This window comes from Blennius ocellaris (assembly GCF_963422515.1).
Source record: "Blennius ocellaris genome assembly, chromosome: 20".
Taxonomy (NCBI): Eukaryota; Metazoa; Chordata; class Actinopteri; order Blenniiformes; family Blenniidae; genus Blennius; species Blennius ocellaris.
The window spans coordinates 11,863,556-11,890,962 of NC_137669.1; the positions used below are offsets into that span (position 1 = coordinate 11,863,556).

Here is a 27,407-nt window from a genome sequence, read left to right on the forward strand (position 1 = left end):
ATCAAGAGACACGGCAATGTACAGCTGCATATCATCAGCATAGCTGTGAAAGCTGATGCCATGTCTCCTGATGACATTTATTAATCATAAACTCTTTCAATTGGTAATAAACCATTTAGTTGTCTATTGGTAACAGGAAGGCTTTGGTTGGAACAACAGGACTTATGAGTGTAAATACAATCTCAAACAATTATAGTTAATCTTATTTACTTGAAGCTGCCTTTCTTGGCACTGAAGGACACCGTCTAATCAGACATTTACAACAATGCATTAAAAAAAACTGTAAAAACAACACAAGACACAGGGAAATTGGCAATTGGCATTTGCTGAAGATATTGCTGAGACAGGTGAAATATAGCCCTGAGCAATAATGCAGAAAGTAAAACGTTGTGTCGTCACACCATCAACATTGTTCTCTCAATGTTGTCTTATTTTTATGGAGGCATTCAGACTAACCACAAATTGGTTCTTGGTCCTCGAAATGCAAACTTAGAAACCTTTGACTTCATTAACCTGTTTGCCCAAAGGAAGTGATTCTCATTTGGTAAAGTAAATGGGAAACTACAATGCTGTGTTATTAGTGTCTATTGAGACGTGCAGTAATATGATGGGAGGTGTGTTTCTAGAATTTAGGCAAGCCAAGACGCCAAAGGAAGAACAAGGAAGTTAAATGTTGTTAATTAGTCACGTTTATTGAATGCAAGGTTCACATCGCAGCATCAAAGCACTTGATCAAAGCTTTGAAAAAAAAAACACTCCTCATCCAGACTGTGTTCATTCGTCGGGTTTAATTTCTTTTTATAGCCAAATCAGGTCAAACTCGATCCACAGACTTGATGACTTCAGCCTCAAATTTCATCAGATATTTAAAGTGGCTCAAAAGACCTTAAGTCGGTTTTTTACGGTTGTGCTTTTGTTGACGCCATGTTGGAGGCAGTATTTGGATAAAGTCAGTCATTCTGGACCAGGGGCTTTCAACCTCCGACAGGCTGTCAGAGAGCCTCTCAGTGGGCATGTTGTTGATCATAAACTGTCACAAATAGAGTTTTACTGACAGCCTGAAGTCCCGGCCCACAACAAGCAGGTATAGCAGCTGTACCACATCGACCACAGAGATGTTGATATTTGTTACATGACAGAGTCACAAGTATCAATCAGCACACAAGACATTTTACTGTCAGTACAACAGCTCTCACTTAAAATCTGCTTTTGCAAAGATAATAATGTTCAAATTGCAGTTTTAAATCATCAACGTGGGCTTAACTATGTTTTCTATTTGTTGTTTGAACTTGTAGTCTTCTGACTTTGTTAGTAAGATATATGAGAGAGTCAAAATATTAGAAAACACCCACATCACAAGTCTAAATCATCACCATTACAGATCACACCCAACAAAATGTAAATATGATCAAAATGGAAGCCTTTAATGACCTTGAGTCAAATTGAACATCATCATCATTGTAAAAGCAAAATTCAATGTGCTGGAATACATATTATACTGTACCATTGTTCCTAATATAGTGTCCAGTGAGTGTTTCACATGATGCTGAGATAATAGGGTGTATGTTTTTATGTGCTGTCAATGAATCAAGCTTCCAAAAGTATGACTTTAAAACATAATAATTCTATTTTGGTCCTGGTTGATACAAACAAAATCTGAAATTGCAATGTCAGCTCTACTTTATTGTGAATGAGTTGATTTGTATATATTTGAACAGAACTGACTTACTGAATAAAGACATGTTAATAAGCACTTGAGATTTGAGTAAATGTGTTCTTTCAGAAAGGTTTAAAATTGCATTACATTTGAATGAGATGGACATTATGACTTGTGATCTTCGAACACGAGGCGACAAAAAAAAAGAAATCAACGCACGTTGACATGTCACAGAAAACCTATAATTTATTCATTTTCAGTAAAACTTTGACATAGTAAAACGCCGCTTTAGAAAAGACACGTGACTTCAGTTGTCTGAAGGTTGAGGAGACACAAGGGGAGACATATTGCTTGAGTGGCTGAATTTTTTTTTTTGTTCTCCCCATTTACAATAGATAAATAATAACATACCAAACTTAGGCAGATATTTACACATCAACAATATTACAATAGTACAAAGCCTTCAACATGTCCTCTCTTGCATTGTGAACTTTGTGTTATTTTTTTTTTCTTCATGCAAACGGCTTTTAAACAACATTACTTAAAAAAAAAAAAAAAAAAGGAGGAAAAAAATAAATCATCAACAACTGAACTTTACATATTCATGTACTAAAAGAGCGACTCCAGCCTCCTGTTGGTTCCCTCCTCAAGACAGTAGACAACCGACACATCATCCCACTGACGCCCCCTGCTGGCATCAAGTGGTCACACAACGATACGAATTCCAGCTTTTGCAGCTTGAAACTATTTTCTTCTCAACTATGGACTTCTAACAATTGTTGCACCGCTGAACATGGCACAAAAAAAAAGAAAACGTTTTGCCACTTCTGAAAATACATAAATAAACATTTGACAATAAATAACAAACATAACTTTGCACCTCTTTGAACACTATGTGCAAGAGGCATGAATGTGCATGTGTGCGTCGTGCGTCGATAGTAAAAGGGCTACCGCAAGGCCGTCGTCTGAAACTGAATATGAACAAGTTGTGGTTCGGATTTCTCAGCTCGAGCAGTCAAAGAATTCAAGCTTCACAAAAATATTTGAAATAAATGAGAATAAAAGAGAAAAAGGTAAACCTAAACAATAAAATGCCTCATTTAGGAAAATATTAGAAAGCTGCTGCAACAGCATCAGTAAGACCAGGAGCAAATAGTTAACAATCAACACATTACAGACTACTATATTGTTCTTTAAGTAATACTTTGTGCATAAAAAAAAAAAAAACTTCAAGATGTTTGACTTTTACAGCCAACTGATACCTAATATTTAAAAGTTTCAGTATGAACAGGCGGCTGAAGCAGATCCTGCAAATCATTTTAGTGACTTTGCAGTTGCATGAAATGTTAAGACTGTTTTTTTTTTATGGCATTTATAAAACAAAGGGAAACAAAAAGAAGTACTGGTTAAATCCCCCACGTTATGTTTGTGAACGCTGAAATAGAATGTATTTATTTGAACCTTTACGAGGAGAAAGCTGATCTTATTAAAACCCCTTGTGGTGACATCTTGTATCTTACAGCACTTTTCCTCGCCACTGCCGTTTAAACATTTAGGAATACATTTCTTCCAATGAATTGAATAGTTAGGCTGGTAATATAAACACCCCATTGAACATGGAAGCTGTATTCCTCCTCTAAATCTGTTAAGTATCATAATTACTCTCACAATGTTTGAAGTATGACCACAATCCCCGGCAGCAATTGTCTCCCGTTGACTACAAAGTGATGAGTTCACGAACAAGGCAGGCTGCTTCCTCAGTGCTTTGAATAACAAGTACATGCTGTCAGTGGTGGGAGGAAAACGTCACCACAGTATTTGAAATCGATTACATTAAGAAAGGATAATTGTTTGCAAGAGGATTATAGGCGAAATGATAAATGACGGATGGATTCAAGTCCTTTGAGGCCATTTTACTTTCAAGGAGGAACATTTGTGTCCTTGTGCTTTCGTCATTGTGTTTGAACCCGTTTCTCAACGGACATCTTCAGTCAGAGAATCAGTGTCAACGTATCCTCATCGACATGATCCAGCGCAATAAAGTTTTGATTTAAAAGTCCTGCGTTGCCCTATTTGGAAGTGACTCTCAAGCGTTTGATTCATGAGGAGAAAATAAGAGCAGATTTCTGCTGCCCAGTCATCAAACGCCACCAGGTTGACGACTGGACGTCTGTGGCTCGTTTGAGCGAGAAACACAACTCGGTGACAAAAAAAAAGGTTCCTAAACAAAGCACACCTGTGCTGCAACACTCAAGGTGACATTTTGGCACTGAAAATGTTTAGGTCCGTATTATATACAATGTAAAATCTTAACGATCTAGTCACATAAAAGCATAATAGAGAGGAACAAATGAAAAAGAAACAAACAAAAGAAAATAAAAAACGTTAAAAGAAATCAAGCAGGGTTTTAAAATGAAACAGAACCGTTAAAAATGTTCATTATTCACCAGCAGCTTTTGAACTTGGCCGTGATCAGGAAAGCTTTCATGTTTGGGAACCTTTTCACAAGGTAATATACACTATTCATGCTGCTCCTGTTCTCACTCATCAAAGCTTTAAACTGAGCGAGAGAACAGCCACTTTAATGTACCAGTGTTTCAGCTTCAGAAGCAGGGAAAAGCTCCACATTAAATGTGTGACTAACGACATCAATCGGATGAAATCATGTGCGACCATTTTTGTGTTTTGTCTTTTCCTCGCGAGTCAAACGGTCTCGATGGATGTTTTTTTGCTTTCAAAGTCTGAAGAAGAGATCAAGTCTTCGGGTAGAAGTGACGAGGCCTTGACAGAAATAAACGTTCCACCTGCTGAAGAGGCTCATAAATAACCAAAGACCGATCACAAGAAGAAAACAAGGGCATACTCAGTCTAATAGATACTGTACAAACTAATTACAGCCTCCTCTCCTCTCTGTTTGTTTGGCAATTGTCCATCTTGCTGCACAGGATCTGCCCCTTCAGGAAGTTCAGAGTGTGTGTGGAGTTTGTCCATCCTTTATGTCCAGGGTATAAACGTCTATGATGAACAGGCAGCAGTGTTTTTCATTGGCTTTTTCTTTTTTTCTTTTTTCTTTTTCAGGAACACACATTAAAGTCCGTTTGGCACCGCCGCTGCTCGTATGATCCTTCCACAGTGTGTGTTTGACTGTGCAACATTTCGTCGCACAAAGCGTCTCCCACGTCATTCAGAGTGAGTTTTTTTCCCCCCCCTCTGCGTTCAAGTCCGCCGGGTTTGTGTTTTACTCAGTGGGGCTACGTTTGAGTGTGTGTGTGTGTGTGTTCAGGCGCGTGGCTCCAGTTTGTGGGAAAGCTCAAAAAGCGTTTGCTGATTGTCGATAATGTGCAGGTATTGAACACTCGCCCTCACCTCGGCACTGTCGACGCCGATCACCTCGTTGCCTGAGGGACAGACACGAAACACGTGTTTACTGGTGAGCGCAGGAACGTGCACACCCAATACATGTTCAGCACAGACTGTACTGTGGTCAAAATAAAGAAAATAAAAGGCTGCGAATGGTTGCTTGGAAACTGCAAGAGGAAAAACAGAGCGGGAGACATGCAATACACCGACCAGACTGTAGATGGCAGTATATTTCAGTCAATCCCGCCTCATGCTTTGGCAATAAAATATCCCTGAAGGTCATTGTCAAAAAAAAAGAAGTCAGGACTCACCTGGTTGGTCGCTCTGGCAGTGGCGGATCATTCTGACTGTGTCTGCGATCATGTGCTGGTGGTTTAAGACAAGACACACAACGTAAAATAGCTGAATACTAAAAACAAAAACCACATCTAAAAGCAGCTGACACCGACTGAGCTGAGGTCAAAACAACAACACATTGTCATGGTGTGGGTGACGCAACTCACCAGCTTCTCAAAGTTAACCAGGTTATCGTGGAAGGTCTTATTGCCCTCGTGGATGAAAGTGATGTCTGTGAGCAGCAGAGAAGCATTTCAAGGTTTTATTCAGTGTGTGAGTCTTTGTGTGTCCACTTAGATGTGTTAAAAAAAAAAAGGGATACCTTTCAAGAGAAGAGGCATAAAAGGGATTTTGGGAGGTTTCATCCTCTTGAATGCTTCTCTGTAGGCTTTGTGGTTCAGAGATGGATCCTGGAGAGGAGGTGGGAAGAGGGGAAAAAAGAAGAGAGGCTTCAAGATTTGAGCATCAGAAAACACAGAAGGAAGCCATTTCCATCTCTGCATGCGTCTCGTTCTCCGTTCAAAGTCTCACCGTGATAAGCTCCAGCTCAGAAAAAAGCTTCTTGAACTTCCCCGGACACTTCTGAGAAGGAAGATCTTTGGTCAGAAACACATTTAAAGTCCAGTGTGCATGTTTAAAGAGAATAAACTCAACGTCTTACTCACCTCCCACGTTTGGTTGAGTCTACTGACAGCAGCTGTGTTGAGACCCATGATGATGGCAAATGCCGAATTTAAATTTCTTTGAGCTTTACAGCTGTAAACAACACGGTAAGAAAGGATTCAACAAGGTTTATGATATTTTCTACCTGCTTGATTTTCTGCTTTCATACAGTTTATATCACCTATTAACCTTTCCTTGCTCCCTATGGTCTTAAAACAACACCAGTCTGCCATTACAGCATAATTAACTTCACCAGCTTTCTGATTCGCTGTTCCAAATCTCTGTACGATCCCTTATGTGCTTGAACATCCTCATCTTAAATCCAGTTTTGCTTCTTTTGAAAGTTGCGGTGTGTGTGTGTGTGTGTGTGTGTGTGTGTGTGTGTGTGTGTGTGTGTGTGTGTGTGTGTGTGTGTGTGTGTGTGTGTGTGTGTGTACGCTTACTGAGCCGCGATCTTGATGAACTTCTTGAGCAGCTGCACTCTCTTGTTGAGCGACACACACATGAGCACCTCTGACATGACCCACTGCTGGACCTCGTTGCAGCGCTGGAGCAGGACCGACAGCGCCGCCGTGTGGCCCGTCCCCGGAGCGCGGCTGAGGGTGTAGTACACCAGCTCCTGCTGCATGTGCGCCAAACAGAGAGAAAGTATTGAAAACATTACAAAATACACCAAACAATATGTGGAGTAAATAGTGTGTGAATAGAAATACAGTGATAGATTGCTTTTCTGGCTGGCGAAGACTCTTCCTCCACCTTCTCTTTTAAGTTATGCTGTCAAAGCTGATTTATTTGTTCAAATAACTAATAAAAATCAACATGAATTTTATTTTGTAATCCTGTAAAATAAAGAAAAAGCAGGTGGAACTGCATAAAAAGGACCAAAGCGTTACATAAGTTTCTTAAAGAAACAATCACATCTGCACAACAGCATAATCTCACTACATGGAAGTATTTGATCAGAAATATTAAAGCTGAGCTGCAAACTCAGCCTGCACTCATGATCCGGCAGGTCCTGGAGAACATTTGCATCTTTAATACCTTCGTTCCAGCAATCTCCGTCATGAATATGAATTTATTATGAAAGTCTGTGCGCGCGCGCGCGTGTGTGTGTGTGTGTGTGTATACCTCATGGATGGATTTAAAGAGACTCCAGTCCAGGTGTGTGAGAGCAGCTGCCACATCCCAGGTGTTGATGCCCAAGAGCCGGACGGGCCTCCTGCTGAGCTCAGCACTGTCTGTTAAAGGAGGCTGCACATGCAAACACACAGAAGAAACAGTTCATAAAACAATGCAAACAATATGTACAATACGTATTTGCTGCCCACCTCAGTCGCTAAACCGGAATCATTGTGTGTCGGTATTAATACTTGTGTTACTGTTGAGTTTACAGGTATTTAAGAAAACTTTTTTTTTTTTAATCAGATTTTATCTTAATACATGTACTTTCTACTCACGGCTTGCAATTAGATTTAACAGGATTGTTACTGCATTTGTGCTTTTATTCTTGTTTTTGTTTCAAATAATATATATAATTTTTAATCAATTGCACACTGATCTGAAAGGTTTGGATTGTGAAACATAGAAAGAGGGTCTTTGTGTATATATCAGAGCACTTCACACACAACATACATAAAAATACACAACGGCACAAAGGCTGCTGCTAAACGGAGACAAAAGATGGGCAATGGAATAAAGAGAAAAGGATTGGACTGAATGTGATGTCAGGGATAATTAGTAGCTACGTGGCTGTGAGTGAACCTGATCACTGGAGATGGATCTGATGTAGAGCAGAACACAATGAACACCAATATCAAAGAAAACTTTGTTGTGGCTTCAAAAAAATAGAATGAGACAACAGAAATGTCTTTCAAAGGCTTTTCAGGCTTTGAAAGACATTTGTGAATTTTACTTTTGCAACAGTAAAATTCTAAATCAGAAGTATTTTCTACATCTATAAAGATATATAAATACTATATTATTCAGTGAAGAATAGGCCTCCTCTGTCTAGGAGCATTGAACCGTCAAACAGGTTATAAGGCAATGAGGGTCACTATGGATTGAAACCAAATGAATCAACTAATGGTGAAAAGATTAGATAAAGAGACTCGTGTTGACAGTTAAAGTACAAATCACTGATACAGATCAAAAACAATTATCTAAAGTGCCTGGCAATTCACTGTGTCATTAGTCATGTTGCAGACATATGCAGGTCATTGCAGTCAGCGTCTTGTATTTTTTTTTGTGCTGGCACAAAAAACTCAAATAAATTGTGGCTTGAATCTTTTCAGTGATCCTTCATGGAGGTAAACACCAGTCTTTCCACCATGCTTGTGACGATTGACTCAGTAAGCACTGAGAAAATGTGTTAGTCATGAAAGTACATGTTTTTTTTAAGACTGTGATAAACCGGTGAAGGCTAAATGAAACGGATTCACATACCAAGATCTCGTTGAGATCCCTGCGACAGGCCACAAGCTTCCCCTGTGGGGTCAGAGACTCTGAATACACACAGTCACTGGGCTGTAACACTCTCCGATCTGCAAGAGATTAAGAGAAACAAAAAGTTGCTAATGATGAAGTTTGAGAGGTTATCATGAGCTGAGACGCCATTAAACATGAGATGTGTTTCATGGCTTCACGATATGAATCCAAGCTCAAATTTCCAACAAATATTGATTAAAGTCTCATTACCTACATGTCTGTTTGAATCACGTTTTTAATTATGTTAATGTGTTTTCTTCTTCTTCTTTTTTTTTATACCTCCAGTTTGAGACACCACAGCGAGCATCATGTCTTCTTCCGCTCTGTCCATCTTCACACCCACAATCCGCAGAAGCTCGTGTGCCTCCAGTGAGGGCTGGGTGTGGACACTCAGGTAGGAGTCAGCGCTCACGTACACGCAGCAAATAACTGGGGGGGGGGACAAAAAAAAAAAACACATGTAAAATGTGAAGTAAACCACAAAACCATAATGATGATTATTCTCCAAAGAGAAACTGGAGTTAATTTTGTCAAGTACTCGGGCAGGCAAACTCTCCAAGAACACTGTATTTAGTAAATTTGCATTTGCACATGGAAATTAGACTTCGCAGTCTTTATGCATAATTGAGTGCAGTTTGGGGCTGTGCATTGTTTATGTTTGTTACTCACCGTCCCTCATCTCTGTCTGTGGACTGCGGAGCTGCAAACAGTTTTCCTTCAGACTCAACTGCTGGTACATTTGTTTACTCTGACGGAGAGAAAACACGAGAAAATAAAAAAAACATTAAAAAAAATGAACATATGCTACACTGAAAACTGTGAGGCTCTATATTTGTATAACATGTTTACAGCAAACACTATAGCAGGGGTGACAAACTCATTGTAGTTAAGGTGCGACATACTGGCCGTACCATTGCAACGATGGCGCAACACTTTTTTATTTACGACAAATGTTTCACTTTTAGTGTGAAAATGAATAGAAATAGTATATTTATGAAAAATAAACGAGAAAAATACATATATTTTCACAAAAGCTGAACTTATTGAAGTTTTTCAGAGCAAATGAGATGCAACAGCATCTCCTGCTGCTGAACGTTTGTCTTGAGATGAAACGTTGGCACAAGTCTGTCACATTACAGGTGATTTCTGCTGCCTACATTCACAAACACGCCCTCACTGGATGACTTTGAAGCTTCTTAATCAGCAACATAGCAGTAAACTTCCACAGCGGCACCACTGATCTCTCAGCCGGGGTCTCGGTGATTTGTTATTATTGCGTCGTTTTATTTTGTCACTTTTTCTCATTTCGCACTGTCATCCCAGTGGATAAATTGAATCTTCTGGTGTGCTGAGTTTGACCCACAGGCTTTATGTTTTACAACCACATTGATCCTCAATGCGTGGTGTGTACCACCACTGGGAAATGAAAACAAAAAGCAAAAGAAAACAAATCCACTTTTTGAAATGCTTAAAGGATCTGTCATGGTGTTTGCAAGAGGAGCCTCATAAATATAAATCCGTACCTTTTGGTTTGGAGGGCAGTCATCCACGGTGCTGCAAGACAAAACACACAGCATTGGGAAATGTAAGCACATTGTACAACGCAGGCTGAAACGCAGAGACTGCATACGATCTCACGATGATCCAAATGAACACAGCAACGTTTGTGCTTACTGTCTGCGGCGCAGAAGTTTCTGGAACTCCTTCAAGTCCTTCTCCAGTGTGGGAAACTCATACAGGTCCTCTAGAACACACCTGTACAGAGTCTGACAAAGAGAGACACACAGAAGCATAATCAACATTCAGCTTAAAACATTTGTAAACCATTTACAAAAAAACAAAAAAAAACAAAGTTGACCCATTGCAGAGTGTTGTAACTGGCAGAGGAAGTTGCACTCAACAGTTCAGTATAATATTTGGCAGGAGTGGCACCAAAGTTCAGCGGAGAGCATGAGGAACATTTCACGTGTGCGACTTTACAAAGACCCGCCTTGAAACATCATGTAATTCATTCACTTTGCACTGCCTGCCTATCAATGACCACAGTCACTTGCTCCTCGTGATTTATGCATAGCAACAGACCAAGAGACAAACACTGGCAAAAGCCAATCATATAACGGAAATTATGATGACTAATTTATCAATATACAAACTATATCTGTAGGCTTTTGGGACGGAGCTCCCTGTTCAAATTCAAGCGACTATTTCAATGACGAATTCCCTTTATCTTCACCCTTACATCAATCCACTTATTGTTTATATTGACACGATAATTAAATAGATTACATAGCATGATTTTTCAGTGTTTCTTTTATAAACATTGTCTGTAATTTAGTGACGAGCAGCCAATTCTAACTAATGCTAAGTGGGGAGATGACATCACTAATAAACATCAGACTAATTCTGTTCTTTTTATTTAATGTGACTTTGCCATCTGATCATATGTGTTGCAGAGAGTTAGAAAGTATGGAAACTCAGGAGGAGATACTAATAAGAATTCATCATGTGGTGGCCCTGTGGCTTTCTGCAGGGGGTCTGTGTTTACTGTTTGTGTGTTTTGCTGGCGTGGCCGGTCTCTGGCTGGCTGCAGGGGGGCTCATCAGGTAACTGGAGGCAGTTGGCCGCTGCTTTCAAGCCTTTAAGAGAACAGTCATTCTATTTTGTGGTCTTGCTTTTAGTGTTTTGGCTGCTTTTTTTTTTTTTTTTTTTTTTGCCAATCTTCTGCAATATTCATAAATATTCTCTTTTACTTACTTACGGTCATTTGAACCCGGCCATCATAACTGCACACATGCGCACACCTCTGCACATCCTCCTTATCACTGCCGTTGACCCGCCGTAGCCTCTAATCCCAATTCCTCGCTCGCTCCTCTGTTGCTAGGCAACTATCACCTGGGTTACACACTCCATATGAGATTATACCCATGCCAACACTACCACTTTGGTTTCCATGACAACCCAGCACCGAGTAATGGAGCCGTCAGGTCACGGAGGGACAAGTGAGTGGTGAGTGTGTGGACTTGTACGGCTGTGATTGTGTTGGGTGTATTTAGATGCATATCTGCATCTTCCTCTTTTGATTACACCCCGGCACAGACATCCCAAGTGGAAATAACAGGAAAATTTATTTCAGCGAGATAAATTTGTATGTCCGTATTGAACATATAAAGTACTGCACAGAAACCTACACACATCAAGATAAGAACACCATTATACCTCACAGGATCAAATGGAAGCGCATGTCTTTTTTTCATCAGAGGAGATATAAACATGATCAAGGTTTTCTCAATGTGAAAAAAATCTTAGCTACAGTTCAGTTTAAAACAAGATCCCAGTAATAGAAAGCACTAAAAAGGTGCTACAACACACACTTGATGTGGAGCAAGCTGAACTCCAGGAATGACAACCCCATTCTTAAACAAGACAGAGACACAAATGAAGATAAATGAGGCTGTGATGGCTCTCAGCGATATGTGAAAGGACACCGGAGGATCAAACTCATTAAATCGGTGAGGTGCAAACCACCGGGAGGCGAGACTGAGAACCATCAGAATGGATGAGGGCAGGCTGGCGCAGCCTTACCTTCATGAAGCTCCTGACGTGCTCCTCTTCTTTGAGGAAGTCTTTATAAAGTCTGCTCCAGTGGGACACCAGCTGCAGAACCTTACGCTTCCTGAAGAGGGCGTCTTTGCCCTCCTCCTGGCCCCTGCAACGGGCACTGCTATAGGTGACCACCAGTCAAGGAGACAACAAAGAAGTGTGTGTGTGTGCGTGTGTGTGTGTGTGTGTGTGTGTGTGTGTGTGTGTGTGTGTGTGTGTGTGTGTGTGTGTGTGTGTGTGTGTGTGTGTGTGTGTGTGTGTGTGTCAGGAAGGATATTGTCCCAGCAGGGCTTGGCAGAGGTCATTAGTGGACATGAACACCAGGTAGGTCAACAAGAAGTCGTCAAGCAGCATTTCTGAAACAAAGAGAACACGCCGTCGTCACAAAACTGGACTTCTTGTGAATGTTCTGGTCTCTTTGTACACGTCGGGTTCATCTTGTCTGCACCAGCAAGGAATAGTACCTCACGTCATTCATTTCCATTTATTAGAAGTGTGTTAAAAAAAAAAAAAAAGGGATTTACTCATATTCAAAGGATCTGACACACTGGGAGGATGATGAAAGAATTACACAGTCATGAAATACTTGATTGACCAGTGTTCCTGCAGGCATCGGCACATACATGCTGCTAATGCTTTAAGTGGACACTAACTGCCTGACGTTAAAAAAAAGAACACAAACAGTTGATGATTACGGGATGATGAAAAACAGAAATTAGTCTGTTTTCTTCAAATTTTAATGTAGACAAAGTGGAAGAATCTCTCACCATCATAGCAGAAGTCTGCACGACATTCAAGTGGCCTTATACAATATGTGTGAGAAAAATAATATATGATAATTCAGACAATGTAGCAGCAGGAATATCACCTCGAAGTCAATTTTAACCTTGAGTAGAAGCACTAAAACCATCCAGTATATCCCTGATGGGAAACAAAAAAGTGCTCACCAACCCGCTAGTGTTTATAGCTGTTAAATACCTTTTTTTCTACCTGATGATGAGCAGAGGAAAGCAAATTCACACTTCAACGTGGACTTTCAGAACTAAAGACACAGTGGCTCGGATAAACAAAGAGGGAGAACAGATTGATGGTTTCATCTTTTTAAACGTACCCAATCTCTCAACCTGCTCATTTTTGTTTTTTTTGATCAAAGTTTCCCATCCCTCATTTAGATGATACAGAGGCAAGCATATTTGTAAATATAATCTCCCACATATTTGTTTCCTCATATTTTATTTCCAATGTGAAGTGATATGTTTGTAAGTTGTGAGACAGATTGAAACTCCTCTGCGGATGCTGGCGGCACATCTGAGAAATAAAAGCAGAAACAAAACTGTTGTTGAGGTTTGTTGTTGTTGTTGTGATGTCTGCTTCTCGTGACAGCACTGACTGATGAATTTATTTGCCATATGAGAAGTTAGAGACACTTTACATGCTCATCAAAAAAAACAAAACATGTTTGGTTGTCAAAAAGAAATACCTTGTTTGTATTAAGGCATTAAGTGCAAATAAACCATTCAAGATGTACCATCCATGACCAATCTTTAAACTAAAATTTCTACCACTACTATGCTTTTTTGCATGGTTGCATTTGATATTTTTACTTAATTGTGGATTTAGTATCTAGAATATGATCAGGATCTCTTTAGAAATGAAACAAAGAATCAAACCAACAGCAATGAAAACAAATATCTCTTGACAAAGATATATCAACTATAAGAAACCAACAAAATGCTTGAGCAAACTCATCTATGAACATTTTTTAATATGTCATATTGAAGTTACTTTTTTCAAATAATAGATTACATCACAGAACAATGGTTGCATTTAATTAAATACTAATCTATTATAGATACTCAGCCAGTAATTAATCAGATTTAGAGAAGTTCTAATCAATCAATGGTGAAAATGTATGATTTTAGTTCTACAGATTAACAACATTAACATTAATACTGGCTTTAAAGCATTTAATTATCCTGAGAGAAGAGTTTGGGGTGTGGTATTTCAATGAATGCCCTATAAAGCAGTTAAAGCGTAAATCAACTCTCAACTAAAACTGTACGACTCCACTCTGTCATGCACAACATCTCAGACTCTTTCGGCTCAATGTGTTTACATCAGGACACGTTTATTTATCGTCATGCCTTCATCACTTCTGACATTATTTTAAACCAAAACAGGAGGAGGATTCGAGTGAACAAAGCTCCAGAATCCCACTGTACACTACAGTCCTTAAAACAAACCGTGCCTAAGCAAACTGATGATCTAACTATTACAAAGAGCTACATCACATAGAGGAGAGTAGACTTGTCTCAGTTTTCTAGTATTTATAACAATTGCCAAGGTAATTTGTCAGAGTAGAGCGAGCAAAGTGCAAGAATGTGTGTGAAAAACTCAGCAGGTGATCAATGCTCAGAACCAAACATACGCAGCCCAAGGCCCAAGAGGCAGATGGGTAATGAGCCATTGTGTGTGTGTGTGTGTGTGTGTGTGTGTGTGTGTGTGTGTGTGTGTGTGTGTGTGTGTGTGTGTGTGTGTGTGTGTGTGTGTGTGTGTGTGTGTGTGTGTGTGTGTGTGTGTGTGTGTGTGTGTGTGTCGTCAAACTCTATCCCTGGGAAAATGCGTGACCCAAATATGGCTCTGTTAGGCAGAGAGCAAAGAAATCAATTATAGAAGACCGAGCATAGGCCATGGCATTAATATTTGATCAACTGTCTTCTCTTTAAAAATAAAAACACAACTTTCTCTCGAAATATATTTTAGGCAGGTCTGACTGAGCTTATCACTTTTTCAAAACCCCTCTGACTTACTTTCCTGTCACTTTTCTTTTTATGAGCCCTTTTCTCTTTGGTACGGCGGCGGAGCTCTTTCTTGACCCGCCATCAGTTTGGTTTTTTTTCACCCACTTTCCATTTCCTTTCCTCACTTTCTCCATCCCAAACTATCCTCGTCCTCCCCCCTTCCCGTCACCCCATTTTTCATTTACTCCTTCTTGGCGATTACCACCCCCCCCCCCGCTACTTCCTCCTCCTACGCTCACTCTCTCTCAGCTCTCTGTGATGATAAATATCCATTTTCATCTTCAACATATGCCCTCTGCGTTTGCCCGCTGGCACACGCAAAGTCAAACACATGCACTCATAGACACCGCGGCGCGCACACACCCAAACACACACAGCACGCTGATGAATAACTCATTCAGTTCTGACCTTGGGGTCTTTATCTCTCGTGAGGAGGGGGGGTGGGGGGGACGACAGAAAATGCATGTGTGCTGAACTAATCGTCGTAATCTGCTGCTGTGTTTTTTGTTGTGTGTGTGTTTTTATGTGTACGTGGAGAGGGGTGGCTGGGGTAATCACTCTCTCTCTCTCTCTCTCTCTCCCTCTCTCTCTCCCTCTATGGAAGCGTGTTCGAGCCTGTTCAACATGCTGCACAGCTCAGCCCCCTGAAACGGCGCAGTGATGCTCAGCAACACCCCAGAGGGCCGACACATGCACACAAATACACACAGATAAAGTCATATACTTGCACAATCCATGTACTTGCACAATGGAGCCGCGAGTCAGACACGTACACGGATGCAGAGACAGCCGAGCATGCACATAAACTCTGCATCCATATTTCTGCCTCTCCTTCTGTTCTCACTTTTTTTTTTTTACTACAATAAAAAGCCTGCCTTTTCGGTTTTCAGTGAATACATATCAGGCGAGCATCTTCCACAAAGGCCATCTCAGTTCTCTCTCCCTCCTTCACTCCTCCTCTCCCCACATTTGTCTCTCCCTCTTTCTTCATTCGCTTCCTGCAATTCAGTGAGATGGCTCCCTGTGGACTGCTGGGAACTGGTAGTGCTGAGGAGTTGATGCATAAAGGCGCCTTGTCTGGAAACGACGCCAACAGGCAAGAGCAGGGTTGTATAAAATCCAAGTTGGGACCCAAATGTGGAATGTGGAATGAAAACATGGCCGTACTGGACTCGGGCTTTACAGTGGTATTGAATATAATTAGAAGAATTAGAAGTTGAGATCTAAGTAATTGGCTTGTATTTTTCCTTAACCAGCGTTTCTGCAGTGATTTTCCAAAGATTAGCATTTTTAACTAAAATGAACCCAGAACATGGCCTTTGTTGTGGTCATCAGTCACCACAGATACACATAATCTATAGTAAACTTTCAGTTAATTTACAATGAATTCATTCATAAATGGAGTTGAAATTAGTTATTAGCAATCATGGAATTAAAAAAAAAATATTAATTTGTGTTCCTTTTGGTTTGTGGACCCAGCAAAACATGCCAACTGGTTATTTTTAAACACTACCTCCCTTTATTGTTGTTCTAAAAATCTGCTGCATTCATCATTTTTTATGAGCTCACCATTCAGCAATAAAAAAAAAAGTAGCAAAATGACCCCCAACGGCGAAGCGGCACAGTCACAAGTTAACCTCCATCCGAGGAATACAGAGACGAGAATGTGGGGGGGGGGGGGGGGGGGGGTGTTGTGAAAATGAGATACGACAGTTAACAGTCCTCTGAAATTGTTTGCTGCAGAAAACGCCTCCAGCATCCCGAAGCGGGTATTTTCACTAACTCATTAGAGCATTTAACCTCCTGAATGTTCTTCACGTTTAGAGGCAATGACGCGGCTGAGCGAGCACACGTTCACACCTGCATGTGTTGCCAGGGTTGACTCACGGAGCCACGAAACAACAGAGCGCTTTACCGATGGGAAGTGCCTCCCCTCCCGGGTCTCACCCCGCTGTGGGGCAAATCAAAGAAACAGAGAGGTCCAGGACGGGGTGTGTTGGAACTTGTTGTGCAGAATCAAGAAAGAAACATTCCTCTGAGAGGAGGTGCATCCATGTTACAAATCCCACTGGTCAAAGAGCTCAAACATTTCAGCTGCTTTGAGACTCACTTCAAAAGAAAGTAAACAAAAACCTTTTTATTTTTTCCACGAAAACTCTTGTCGACATTTTATATTTCTTTAAATATCCTATGGAGACGGTCGCTTTGTTCGTATATGCACTTTCTGCACTTTCACAAGGATGCATGTCTGTGCACGATCCTTGACAAAGACGTGTGTGTGTGTGTGTGTGTGTGTGTGTGTGTGTGTGTGTGTGTGTGTGTGTGTGTGTGTGTGTGTGTGTGTGTGTGTGTGTGTGTGTGTGTGTGTGTGTGTGTGTCCACATTTACCGCTCTCCCTGTTCTCCGGTGCCCCTCTTTGGTCATCCAGTCTCAGGTCACTTAGCAGATGCTCCAAGATCTTCAGCGGCGTCCCGGACACCACCACGTATCTGTAAGAAGAAGAGTGACAGGAGTCTTCCTCAGTACAGCAAGAGTACAGAGTTCCAGTCCTCCACCCTCCCTCGCTCTCTTTGTCCATGTCGTCCACACCGTCGTCGTCATCGATGTAGCGAAAGTACGGAACATCAAAAGCACAGGTCTCTGAAGTGCTGCCGTGGTCGTCATGATTGCTTGTGTCATCACTGTCGTCGTCATCATCTTCATCCAGATCCTCCTCTGCCTCTGCAAGTGTCGCGAGCTCAGAGGTCATCTTCATAACTGAAGAGTAAGGGTGATCAGCGCTCCTCCGAGCCCCACAGAGGGGTGCTCCTCTTTGGGGGTAGGCCACCTTGCCGTCTACCCCTGTCGGCTCAAAGCTCCACAGATTAAAACCTCTCCCCGACAGCTCTCAGTAGCACTGGGAGGGAACTGATTGCTCCTGAAGTTGGTGAAAATTGTATACACACACACACACACACATACACACACCCACTTAACCTGCCTGTCACCGACACTCCCTGCATTGAGCCTTAGGTCTTTACACAAACTGACTTAGTTACAAACACGGACACTGCAAAAGGGAATTGCACTGGGGAAAAAAAACGTCGATAACAACAACATATAGAATCCTTCACAGATATACTAACGTGTAGAAGGAAACAAAGCAGTATTAGAGGGAACTTTATTGTCTTTCCGCTGAAAACAAAAAGCCATTCTCTTCTTACTTGGCTCTGCCAGAAGCTAGAGCATACATTATCTTAGGCACGCACACACGCACGCACGCACGCACGCACGCACGCACGCACGCACGCACGCACGCACGCACGCACACACACACACACACACACAGTTGTAAAAGTGTGTGACCATATGCAATGTGAAAAAAAACAACAACCTGAAGAACAGAAGGAGGAACACTGTGATTATGTTTTTGTTGCTACTGTTACTTTTGGAAGGCCCTCGTTATGTAAGAGGAGGAACTGACCTCTTGTCGCAGTCCTCTTCCCTGGAGCCGCCCCCTGAAGTGGGCGAGGGGCGGTCCGATGGCGACGTCACGGACGACGCCACTCTCCGCAACACCAACACGTCCCGTCCTCTCTCCTTCAGGCAAACCCTCCCCAAAGCCTCCTGAACATGAAAAGAGAGGGAACGGAGAAAAGGAAACATCAGAGAAGTGAAGCGGGAATTATTGGGAGGCAATTAGGGAGTGAGGATGTGACATGTTCTTACAAATGCAAAACACTTCGGCTGGAGCAAAAAAAATTACAAATGCAGGGTATGATGTAACTCCTTTAATTCATGTTTATGGGTTTGTTTCCTTTAGAGTTGGACATTCTGCCACAGTGTTTCATAAATTATGATATATTAGACCAAACAAAAGCCAAAAAGTGACCTCAGAAGAAAACAGTCTGTCCCCTGCTTCGTGGCATTAGTACAAGCCTGATGAAGCCACTAATGCCCAGTCATGGTGATAAAAGAGATTCCTTTTATGGACTCTGTAATGCGATCCAGTTCACTTGAGTCACTTGAGACTCGTCCAGCTCTAATGCCCAATGTCCATACCTGGAAAACCTTTTGTCTCCATCCAATAGTTCCAACAACACATTAGATAAATTTTACTCTATTTTAAATACACAGGATATTAACCTGCCTGAATATGAAAAAAGCTATTTCGCAACGCAGAGTCTCCGAGAAGTTCACCAAACTGCAAATCTACAGAATCAATGCAAACATCATATGGCAGGTGCGTCTAAACAAAATAGCATTGTTCCATGATGCAGACACCAACAGGAAAACACCTGATTGGTTAGAGATTTATTGTGCATTAAAGTCTAATAATCTCAGTCATACAGTCAATGTCATAATTTGTTTGAGATTATATGCAAAGTATTAAGAAGAACAGCCAGTCGAGATCATCAGACAATCTGAGCTTCTGTGTTTGTAAGTGAAAATGTGTTTAAAACAGCTTTCCTCCTGAATTGCTTGAGGAACTGTCTATAAATTGAATTTAGTGAAATGTATTCCATTGTGGGTGCAAATGATGGTCACGCCAAGTATTGGTTTCCTCTTGTGTGAGTTCACTTGGCATCGCTTAAAGTGATAAAACTATTAATGCTTTAACTAAGGAAACTGCTCTCACTTTGCTACATCTTGTCAATCTTGCTTAAAACTTTTGCACTTTTTCTGTGAGTAAAATTATTAAAACAAGGCACAAAAGCTGAAGGTCAATATATTTGAGCCCTCAGGTGTTAAAGCCTTTAGAGCAGGCATTTCAGAAACACTGTCGTTTGCTCATTCGCTCCTTTATATTTTTAGTTGTACAAACGCCAAGGTATTCGCCCACATTCTTTATAAAGCTAACGAGTAATGCATTTGTACCATCCTGTACAAATGGCAATAAACTTCTATTTTATTCATGCAATCTACAAGTGCAAGGTAAACTTATATAATGCCAAATTCAAGCCACACGTGAATAATTCTCTGTGCCACAACTTGTTTTGAATAGACTTCCAAACATTGACATGGTTATCTCAAATCAACATGTATTGTTAAGGCTGTTAAGGCTGTATTATAATGTTTCTCCAGCACATTGGCAAACACCTTCATACTCTTCCCACACCTGCAGACGAAGACTCTGACGGCTGCATCAAAGAGAAATACTGCATTTCCTGTCTGAAGAAAAATGGGCATTGTGTGATAAATGACTATGAGGACAAGGAGGAATGTGGGTCTTGCATTTGAAGTGATCTCACTCTCCAAAAATGAACAGTGATTTGATCCGTGACTGTGACACACGCGTGCGCACACACCTGCTGAGACAGTCCGGTATAATGGGAACAGAGCTTCAGATGAACAAAGGAGCACAATAAGAAAGGGCCCGAGGAGGAGGAGGAGTAAAAAAAAGGAGAAGAGAGAGGGGAGATCAAAGGCAGGGGACAGGAGAAAAGATAAGGAAGCTGTGTTGCTCTCCTCCGGCTGTTCGCTGCAGCCAGAAGGAGTGAGCAGCAAACACCATGGACACATAGAACAGGGCTCCCTGTGTCCACTTGTTTTCTGCCCATTAACTCATATACTGATATATTTATGACCCACAATTACACAAGATCACTGCTGATCATGTACAAGGAAAAAAAAAAAGGAAAATAGCTGTGGCTTAAGAGTCACTACAGTTGTTAGCATGCAAAAACAATGCAGGAATTAGAAACTTTTAATTCAAAAGCTAATCTGGAGTTCAACGACAGGAAGTTAAGAGACAAACTGAGGCAGAAACTGAAACAACAAGTAAACATTAAAAATCACACAGAAATTGTGTGAGTATTTTAAACGCAGGTGTCTGATCCAAAGAGACAGCGGGCGAGAGCCGAGTCGGGTCAGACAAAACAATATTTCAGTGCGTTTTTTCTCCGTGATTGCCTTTATGTGTAGACATGCCCTGATGACTTATATTCCACTGCAGTATGAGACAGATGTTTGGCAGACACTACCTCCTCCCCCTCGGGTGGTTTTCTGTGTCATATTATCTCCAAATGAGTAAAAACACGCAACGCTATGTAGGATGAGCCTTTTGCATGTATTTTACAGAATTAAGTGAAATTGCTAAGCTGTGAAAATGCGATTTGACTTTGGTCAAGTTCATTTGGTTTTACTTGTACTGCATCCTAATGAGTCTTTGTCTTGTGGAGAATGGACTTTGTCCATTTCAAAAAAAGAGGAAAACAAGCCCACGCATGCATTTAGAGTGGCAAATTGTCCAAACTGGATAGAATTAAAGTGTCTGACAGGGTGCAGGATGTAAATTAAATGACAATTAATAGTTTCACTGTCACATTCACGATTTCTTGGTACTGTTTATACATTCATTAAAAAAAACTGACAACCAAATAGTAAAACCCACTTGTTACTAATCTTCAAAGAAATATTTTTATTATCAGCTCCTGTGGATGAAGTTGATGAAATAAACTTTTGGAAGTGGTTAGAAACACTCAGATACAACAGAGCGATAAGTGAAGCGGTGACAGGTGATTTAAGGAGATCTGACACTCCGCGCGATTAATTACGTTCTGGGCTGGCACCAGAACCGCACCCACACAACCCAGATGAGCGGTCAAGATAACGGGTTTACAAAGTGGTCAAAGGGGACGTGAAATATGAGCACGTCAGCTGGAGGCACAGAACAAAGCAGCCCCGGTTTTATCAGATGTCTCCTCTCCAGACCTTTCCTGTTTCTCTACAAAGCTCGACATTGAGTAAAGGGAAAAATACTGTAACCGAGATATACAGTGAAAAAAAAAAATCACATTATGTAACCACACACACACACACACACACACACACACACACACACACACACACACACACACACACACACACACACACACACACACACACACACACACACACACACACACACACACACACACAGAACTCTTATAACAACATAGAAGCAAATGTTGTGTTTCAGATGCAGCAACAAATTGTTGATGTTTCCAACGACACACACTTTACAAAGAGGCCAAGAAAAACAACTCAAGGCAAAGAATGGAAAGAGGTGGGCAGTGATGTAACACACACACACACACGCGCACTTATGATCAAATAGCTTCCTGTCACAATTTGCCGAAAATATTAAGTTATTCGACATGCAGCAAATTGTGTGTGAATATCACATAGATTCTCACCCAGTTGGTCCATAAATAACAAGGGGGCAAAGGGCAATTTGCAAAAAATAACATTATCCTGTCCTGAGAAAGAACGTCAGTCATGGAGAAAAAAAATATACAAAGAAGGAATTTGGACATTGGGTGGCAGAGGGGTCAGACAGTTATGCAATAGAGACGGACAGAGGGAGGGAGAAAGAACAGGGAAGGAGAGCAAGAAGAAAGGCAAGAGACTGTGAAAGAAAAAGTGAGAAGTGCGGGGGAAAGTGAGCAATACAAGAAAACAGTGACTAATACAAATGGATGAGGAGATTTAAAATGCGTCTGCTGTGTCACTTCCACAAACACCTCAAGTAAAAGGAAACATCGACCAGACAGTGGAAGACATCATCCGTGACACAAAGAGCTTCACAAGTTAAATTATCATTTTTTTTTAGATGTTTTGTTTCTGATGTCTGCCAACAGAATCAACATGTCCAGGAATATCATGTGAAACAGGCAGTTACACTATCCATGCTGCAATAGTCACAAAGAGCAAAGGCTGAAGCTGGACATCACATTTGTGGAATTTTAAAAGGGTATTACTGCTCTTTGTCAAAATGTGCTCTGCATCGTCGCCTGTCTTCACTAACAGGTGTGTCAGTCGATTTCCTGGTGTTATTCTATCCTTTCCTCCAACATAGCCATCTGCACTTCCAGCTCTCCTCCCTTCCTTCACTCACTTTTCCCCCTGCTTCCTCCTCTCTGCCTTGAAATGGGCAGACTTTATGCTCCAGAGGTTTGAGATATTGGAACAGAAAACAGAGACCAGGTGGAGCGGCTGCTTGCTGCACTCGTCACGGGTGTCAAGCGTCACTCACACACGCTCAAAGAGTTCAGTTTGAGAAGTGGCAAGAAGTAAAACATTACCAAAGCTGACCATTGCATGGTCAGCTTTGGTAGAACTGAATATGTGTGTGTGAGAAAGCCTCTTTTCTACGTTCTGTGTTTATCCCTGTACTGTCTTGTTTCATTCTCTCTCTCACACACACACTCACACAGTGTGAAATAATATTGTTGAGAGGAAAGGTGGGTTTCACGGGAAAGCTTAAAAGGAAGCACTCTCTGTTCCCTTCCTGTTCCTACCAGTGTGTGTGTGTGAGTGTGAGGGGCTCGTGACAGAGTCCTATCTGTGTTGTGATGGCTCCGGCCCTGATCCCTGGAAATGGATAAGAATAAGAAAACACAATGGCTTCAGGTCAGCAGTAACTTACACACATACCCGGTGTAGTTCACGCAGCTATTAGACAGTAGCACAGGCTGCCCAAACAATGCATGTCATGCATGCTGTGACCTTCTATAGTCCCCCTTGCAGGCTGAGTTCTGATGAACTATGACGCCTGTGTTCAATGCAGCAGCATCAGAATGCAAGTCAGAAGTGGCTCGAAGTGAGAGAAGCCCCTCAAGCACTCAAATGACAACATGGGTTATATGTCACTATGGAAACAGTCCACACCGGTTCGTCAGAGCTTATCTGTCACAGAAAAAAAAAAAAGCAAAAAAGAGAAAGTTGAAGAAAAAAGAAATCACCATGACAACCCAGTAAGAGAGATTGGTCTGGAGCTTGTTGCTTGATTCAGGATTGTGCAGTGTGAGAGCGAGGCAGCTGAGATGACCTGTTATTGTATATACTGGGTTATTAAATGATAACACAATCTAACACATATTATGCTTCACTGCAAGGTCAATCATTCCATTCTGAGGAGTATTTATTTATTTGTATATATATATATATATATATATATATATATATATGGTTTTCACTGTAGTACAGGAAAGCTGTCAGTGGACGAGGCACACAATGACGTCAGGTCACATTTTCATTGGAGTCAAACTAATATTTTCCTCTTTCTTGTCTCCAACATCAGTCCACAATAACAAGACTGCTCCAGTTCTATGTTCTAGTGAAGCGCGGTCGTTTGACCTTGTTTTTAAGAGAAACTGCAATACAGCTGCACAAAAGTACTGAAAATATAAAACAGCAGTGATTTCATTAGATCCCATTTTGCCCGACATGAGGGATGGTGTGCACTCATTTCTTTCTGTGCTCTGCCGATTTTATCCAACTGACACGACATTCATCTGCTTGCAGGGTGAATATACAGGTGCTACGTTAGTAATCCTATCTTTTACACAAGATTTTTAATGCAGAAATTTGCATAGCAGTCAAGTCTCTAAACAAAGAAACCTGTTTTTATCTCTATGAAGATGTCACATTGATTGATTCCCATTAGATTTGAAGATATTTGGGGAACGGAGTGTACAAGAACTCAGTGTCCAAAAAATCACTGAAAACATTGCTGCTTGTTAGTATTAAAAAAAGAAAACATGCTGTGGGTAAAATAGCATTTAAAATGGACAAACTAGACAACTGAGAACTCAGACCTATAGATTTCGCAGTAAAAAGATTAGGCAGGATCATCATGAAGCGTATCCAAATGAAAGCTGAGTTACCTAAGATTTGAATTAAATATATTAGTGTACATTAGAATGAGTCTAGTTAAACTCTCTCTCTCTGCTTTAACTTGCCTACCTAAAAGGTGCAGCTCCCTTTTATTTCAACTTTTGTACACTTGCAAGGTGTGAAAGTGAACTTATGCACACTTTGAGAAAATCCCAAAGACTGCGATTCAGTCAAACTCACACAACTCATGAGAAGGGCAGTAAATACACACACACGATGATGCAGCACGAAATCAGACGGGTTTTGCTTAAGTTTCCTGCCCTCAGGTGTACGGCAGGGTGGGATTATCCAGCACAACGCTTCACTAACACCCTGCTCATTATGGACGTGCACTGACTCAGCCTGCTGCAGCGCCAGCAGTGCATGAACCCACACACACACACACACACACACACACACACACACACACACACACACACACACACACACACACACACACACACACACACACACACACACACACACACACACACACACACGGGCTCCCACAAATGATTATAAGCTCCAGCCTGCAAACTGACACGCACCGTCTTGACGGACTGTAAGAGAGAGTGTGAGATCACATCACGCTAAGCCCATTATTAATACCCACATTAGACGAGCTGAGGAGCTGGTGGTTGTTGAAGCGATCTCAGTGAGACCAATCTGTGTCCACGCACACGAGGTGAGTATCTACACATTTCATTCCCGACCTGAATCCATGAGTAACTCAGACCTGAAGCGTGTGTGTGCTTATAAAAATGACGTCAGTCATGACGACACTTACCGCATGACGTCCACTCCTCTCAACTCACACTAACCATTAAGCCCTGCAGGTTGTACAGTGGGACCTCGCAGGGCAACATCATGAGTCTCGAAGGTGCACTGCGTGGTATTAATGCCACTTCAGGTTATCAAAGCCTCCGTCACACGCTCTCCACTCACCGCTTGATTCCTGTCCGGTAGACGGTAGTTGTGGTTCTGCAGCAGCCGACAGCCATCCTTAGCCAGCCGCTGGACGGCCTCCAGCCCCAGCCGGCTGGTCAGCTCCTCGCGGCCACATACCGTCCCCATGCCGCCTCCACCACTGCCGCCGCCATCCCGCAACGCACACATCCCACCCAGCTGCAACACAGGGGGCATGAAGACATACCTCAACCCGCAGTCCCAAGACATGGCAGAGTGTCGCAGTGGAACAGAGCTCAAGAAGGTGGAAAGTTTTTGTCCGGTTTAAGCATAATCCAGAAACATGCAATGGCAAGTTCTCAGCAGCCACTTCAAGTCCATAAGAGGAGAAGGAGAAGAAATGATAATCCTCGGTCCCTTTCTATCTTATCTTGTTCTCTCTGTTATTCTATCTTGTCTCCCATTCTTTCTGTTCCAGCCAGTAATTCTTTTATCTGTTGCACTTCTCTCATTGTCTGAGTCTCACTGCTCTGTGTCACAGGATCTGGCGGAGTTAGAGTGAGTGTGTGTGATTAGTAGTAGGAGTGGGCGGGAGTGTGTGTGTGTGTGTGTGTGTGTGTGTGTGTGTGTGTGTGTGTGTGTGTGTGTGTGTGTGTGTGTGTGTGTGTGTGTGTGTGTGTGTGTGTGTGTGTGTCCTCCCCATTACATACATGGGACTCAGAAATGTCTTACAATCCTGTCTGGCTGAGGAACATAAAAAGCTGACAAATGGGCAGAACAGGCACGGGTGTCAGAAATGGGGAAAACTTGAATATACTAATATGTTGTAGTAAAATGAACGAGATGACAAATCGGTTGTCTTTATTGTTGTTGCTTTTGATTGACCTGAAGACTGAAAACATCACTGTGTGTAACTCCCTGATCTGCTACTAGTATTATAGTTATTAGCGATGGTGTGGTGACTCTGTTAGTCTGTTTATTTACCTTAAGGAGGGGGGGTGGGTAACCCTTCCTGTGAGCTCAACTATCCCACGGTACCATGCTTCAGCAGAGGGTAACACACACACACCCATGCAGAACATCATTCATTGTTTACTAAGAAAATAACCTCCCCTCCCTTGCACGGTAGCTCTTATCTGGTAAAATAGCCACGTACACACAAAAAACATCACATCACAAACAGTCTGCTGTCCCCTGCTGCTTCCTGTGGGCCTTTTTTCAGTGTTCCGTCTATCTGCGTGTGTGTATTTTACTTTGGTATCAAAAGTTCCATCTTGTGTTTGAGCTCCATGCCAGGCCAAAACTTGCAGAAAGTGCAGTGCAAATGTAAATAAGTCAATTCTGCACTCTCAATATCACACAAAACTCTAAAGTTGCTAAACAATGGTAACAAAAAGGTCTTGTCTACGTTTAATGTTCTTGTGATGCAGAGACATTTTGAAACAGCCTCAAAACGTCTCTGTTATCTCCCTTAAGAGTTTCTGCGACTGTGTCCTGATGGTCTGTGACTCTCTACCACTGTGATGTATTTTAGGCTCATTACTGTAGAGGGAGCCATCAACTCCAGCCAAAGATTTCCTGTGTGATTTAAGTGGAGATGTGTTGTTGGACAGTTGACAATGCTGCGTGTGCAGTGAGTTGAAGTTTTGCTGACAGACCGAAATAGTAAATGGACTCTGAATTTTATAGTGGCTTTTACAGCATTTCCCGGTCTTAAAGGGGTTTATACTGTATATTCACTCTTTTTGACACACACATTTGCACAATCACACACACAACTGATGAACAACTTGAGTCACGACCGCCCAGAACAGCTTCACCTCAAACTTAATTTTCAAATACTGAGTAACTGAGGAAGGGATACTTGAATGTTAAATAACTATTGGGCTGATTATCATAAGGCATAATAAACATGTCTGAGTGATTTCTTATACTATTTATGATATTTTCTATAAAGAAAATGAAATGTACCATAAATGTTC

General features: G+C 41.6%; 1 protein-coding gene across 1 annotated transcript in view; it reads right to left on the reverse strand.

Annotated features, from left to right (window-relative positions):
* Positions 1-1,822: 1,822 nt before the first annotated feature.
* The window catches only part of rapgef5a (Rap guanine nucleotide exchange factor (GEF) 5a), a 50,992-nt gene continuing 25,407 nt past the window's right edge, over positions 1,823-27,407 (reverse strand). The window contains 18 exon segments of the mRNA XM_080516239.1: positions 1,823-5,055; positions 5,329-5,383; positions 5,521-5,585; positions 5,676-5,763; positions 5,885-5,935; positions 6,019-6,109; positions 6,460-6,638; positions 7,145-7,267; positions 8,459-8,556; positions 8,780-8,929; positions 9,170-9,248; positions 10,024-10,054; positions 10,175-10,266; positions 12,083-12,227; positions 12,378-12,456; positions 17,290-17,390; positions 18,365-18,507; positions 25,465-25,644. Of these exon segments, the coding sequence (XP_080372365.1) occupies positions 4,937-5,055; positions 5,329-5,383; positions 5,521-5,585; positions 5,676-5,763; positions 5,885-5,935; positions 6,019-6,109; positions 6,460-6,638; positions 7,145-7,267; positions 8,459-8,556; positions 8,780-8,929; positions 9,170-9,248; positions 10,024-10,054; positions 10,175-10,266; positions 12,083-12,227; positions 12,378-12,456; positions 17,290-17,390; positions 18,365-18,507; positions 25,465-25,644 (1,869 nt within the window). The 3' untranslated portion in view covers positions 1,823-4,936.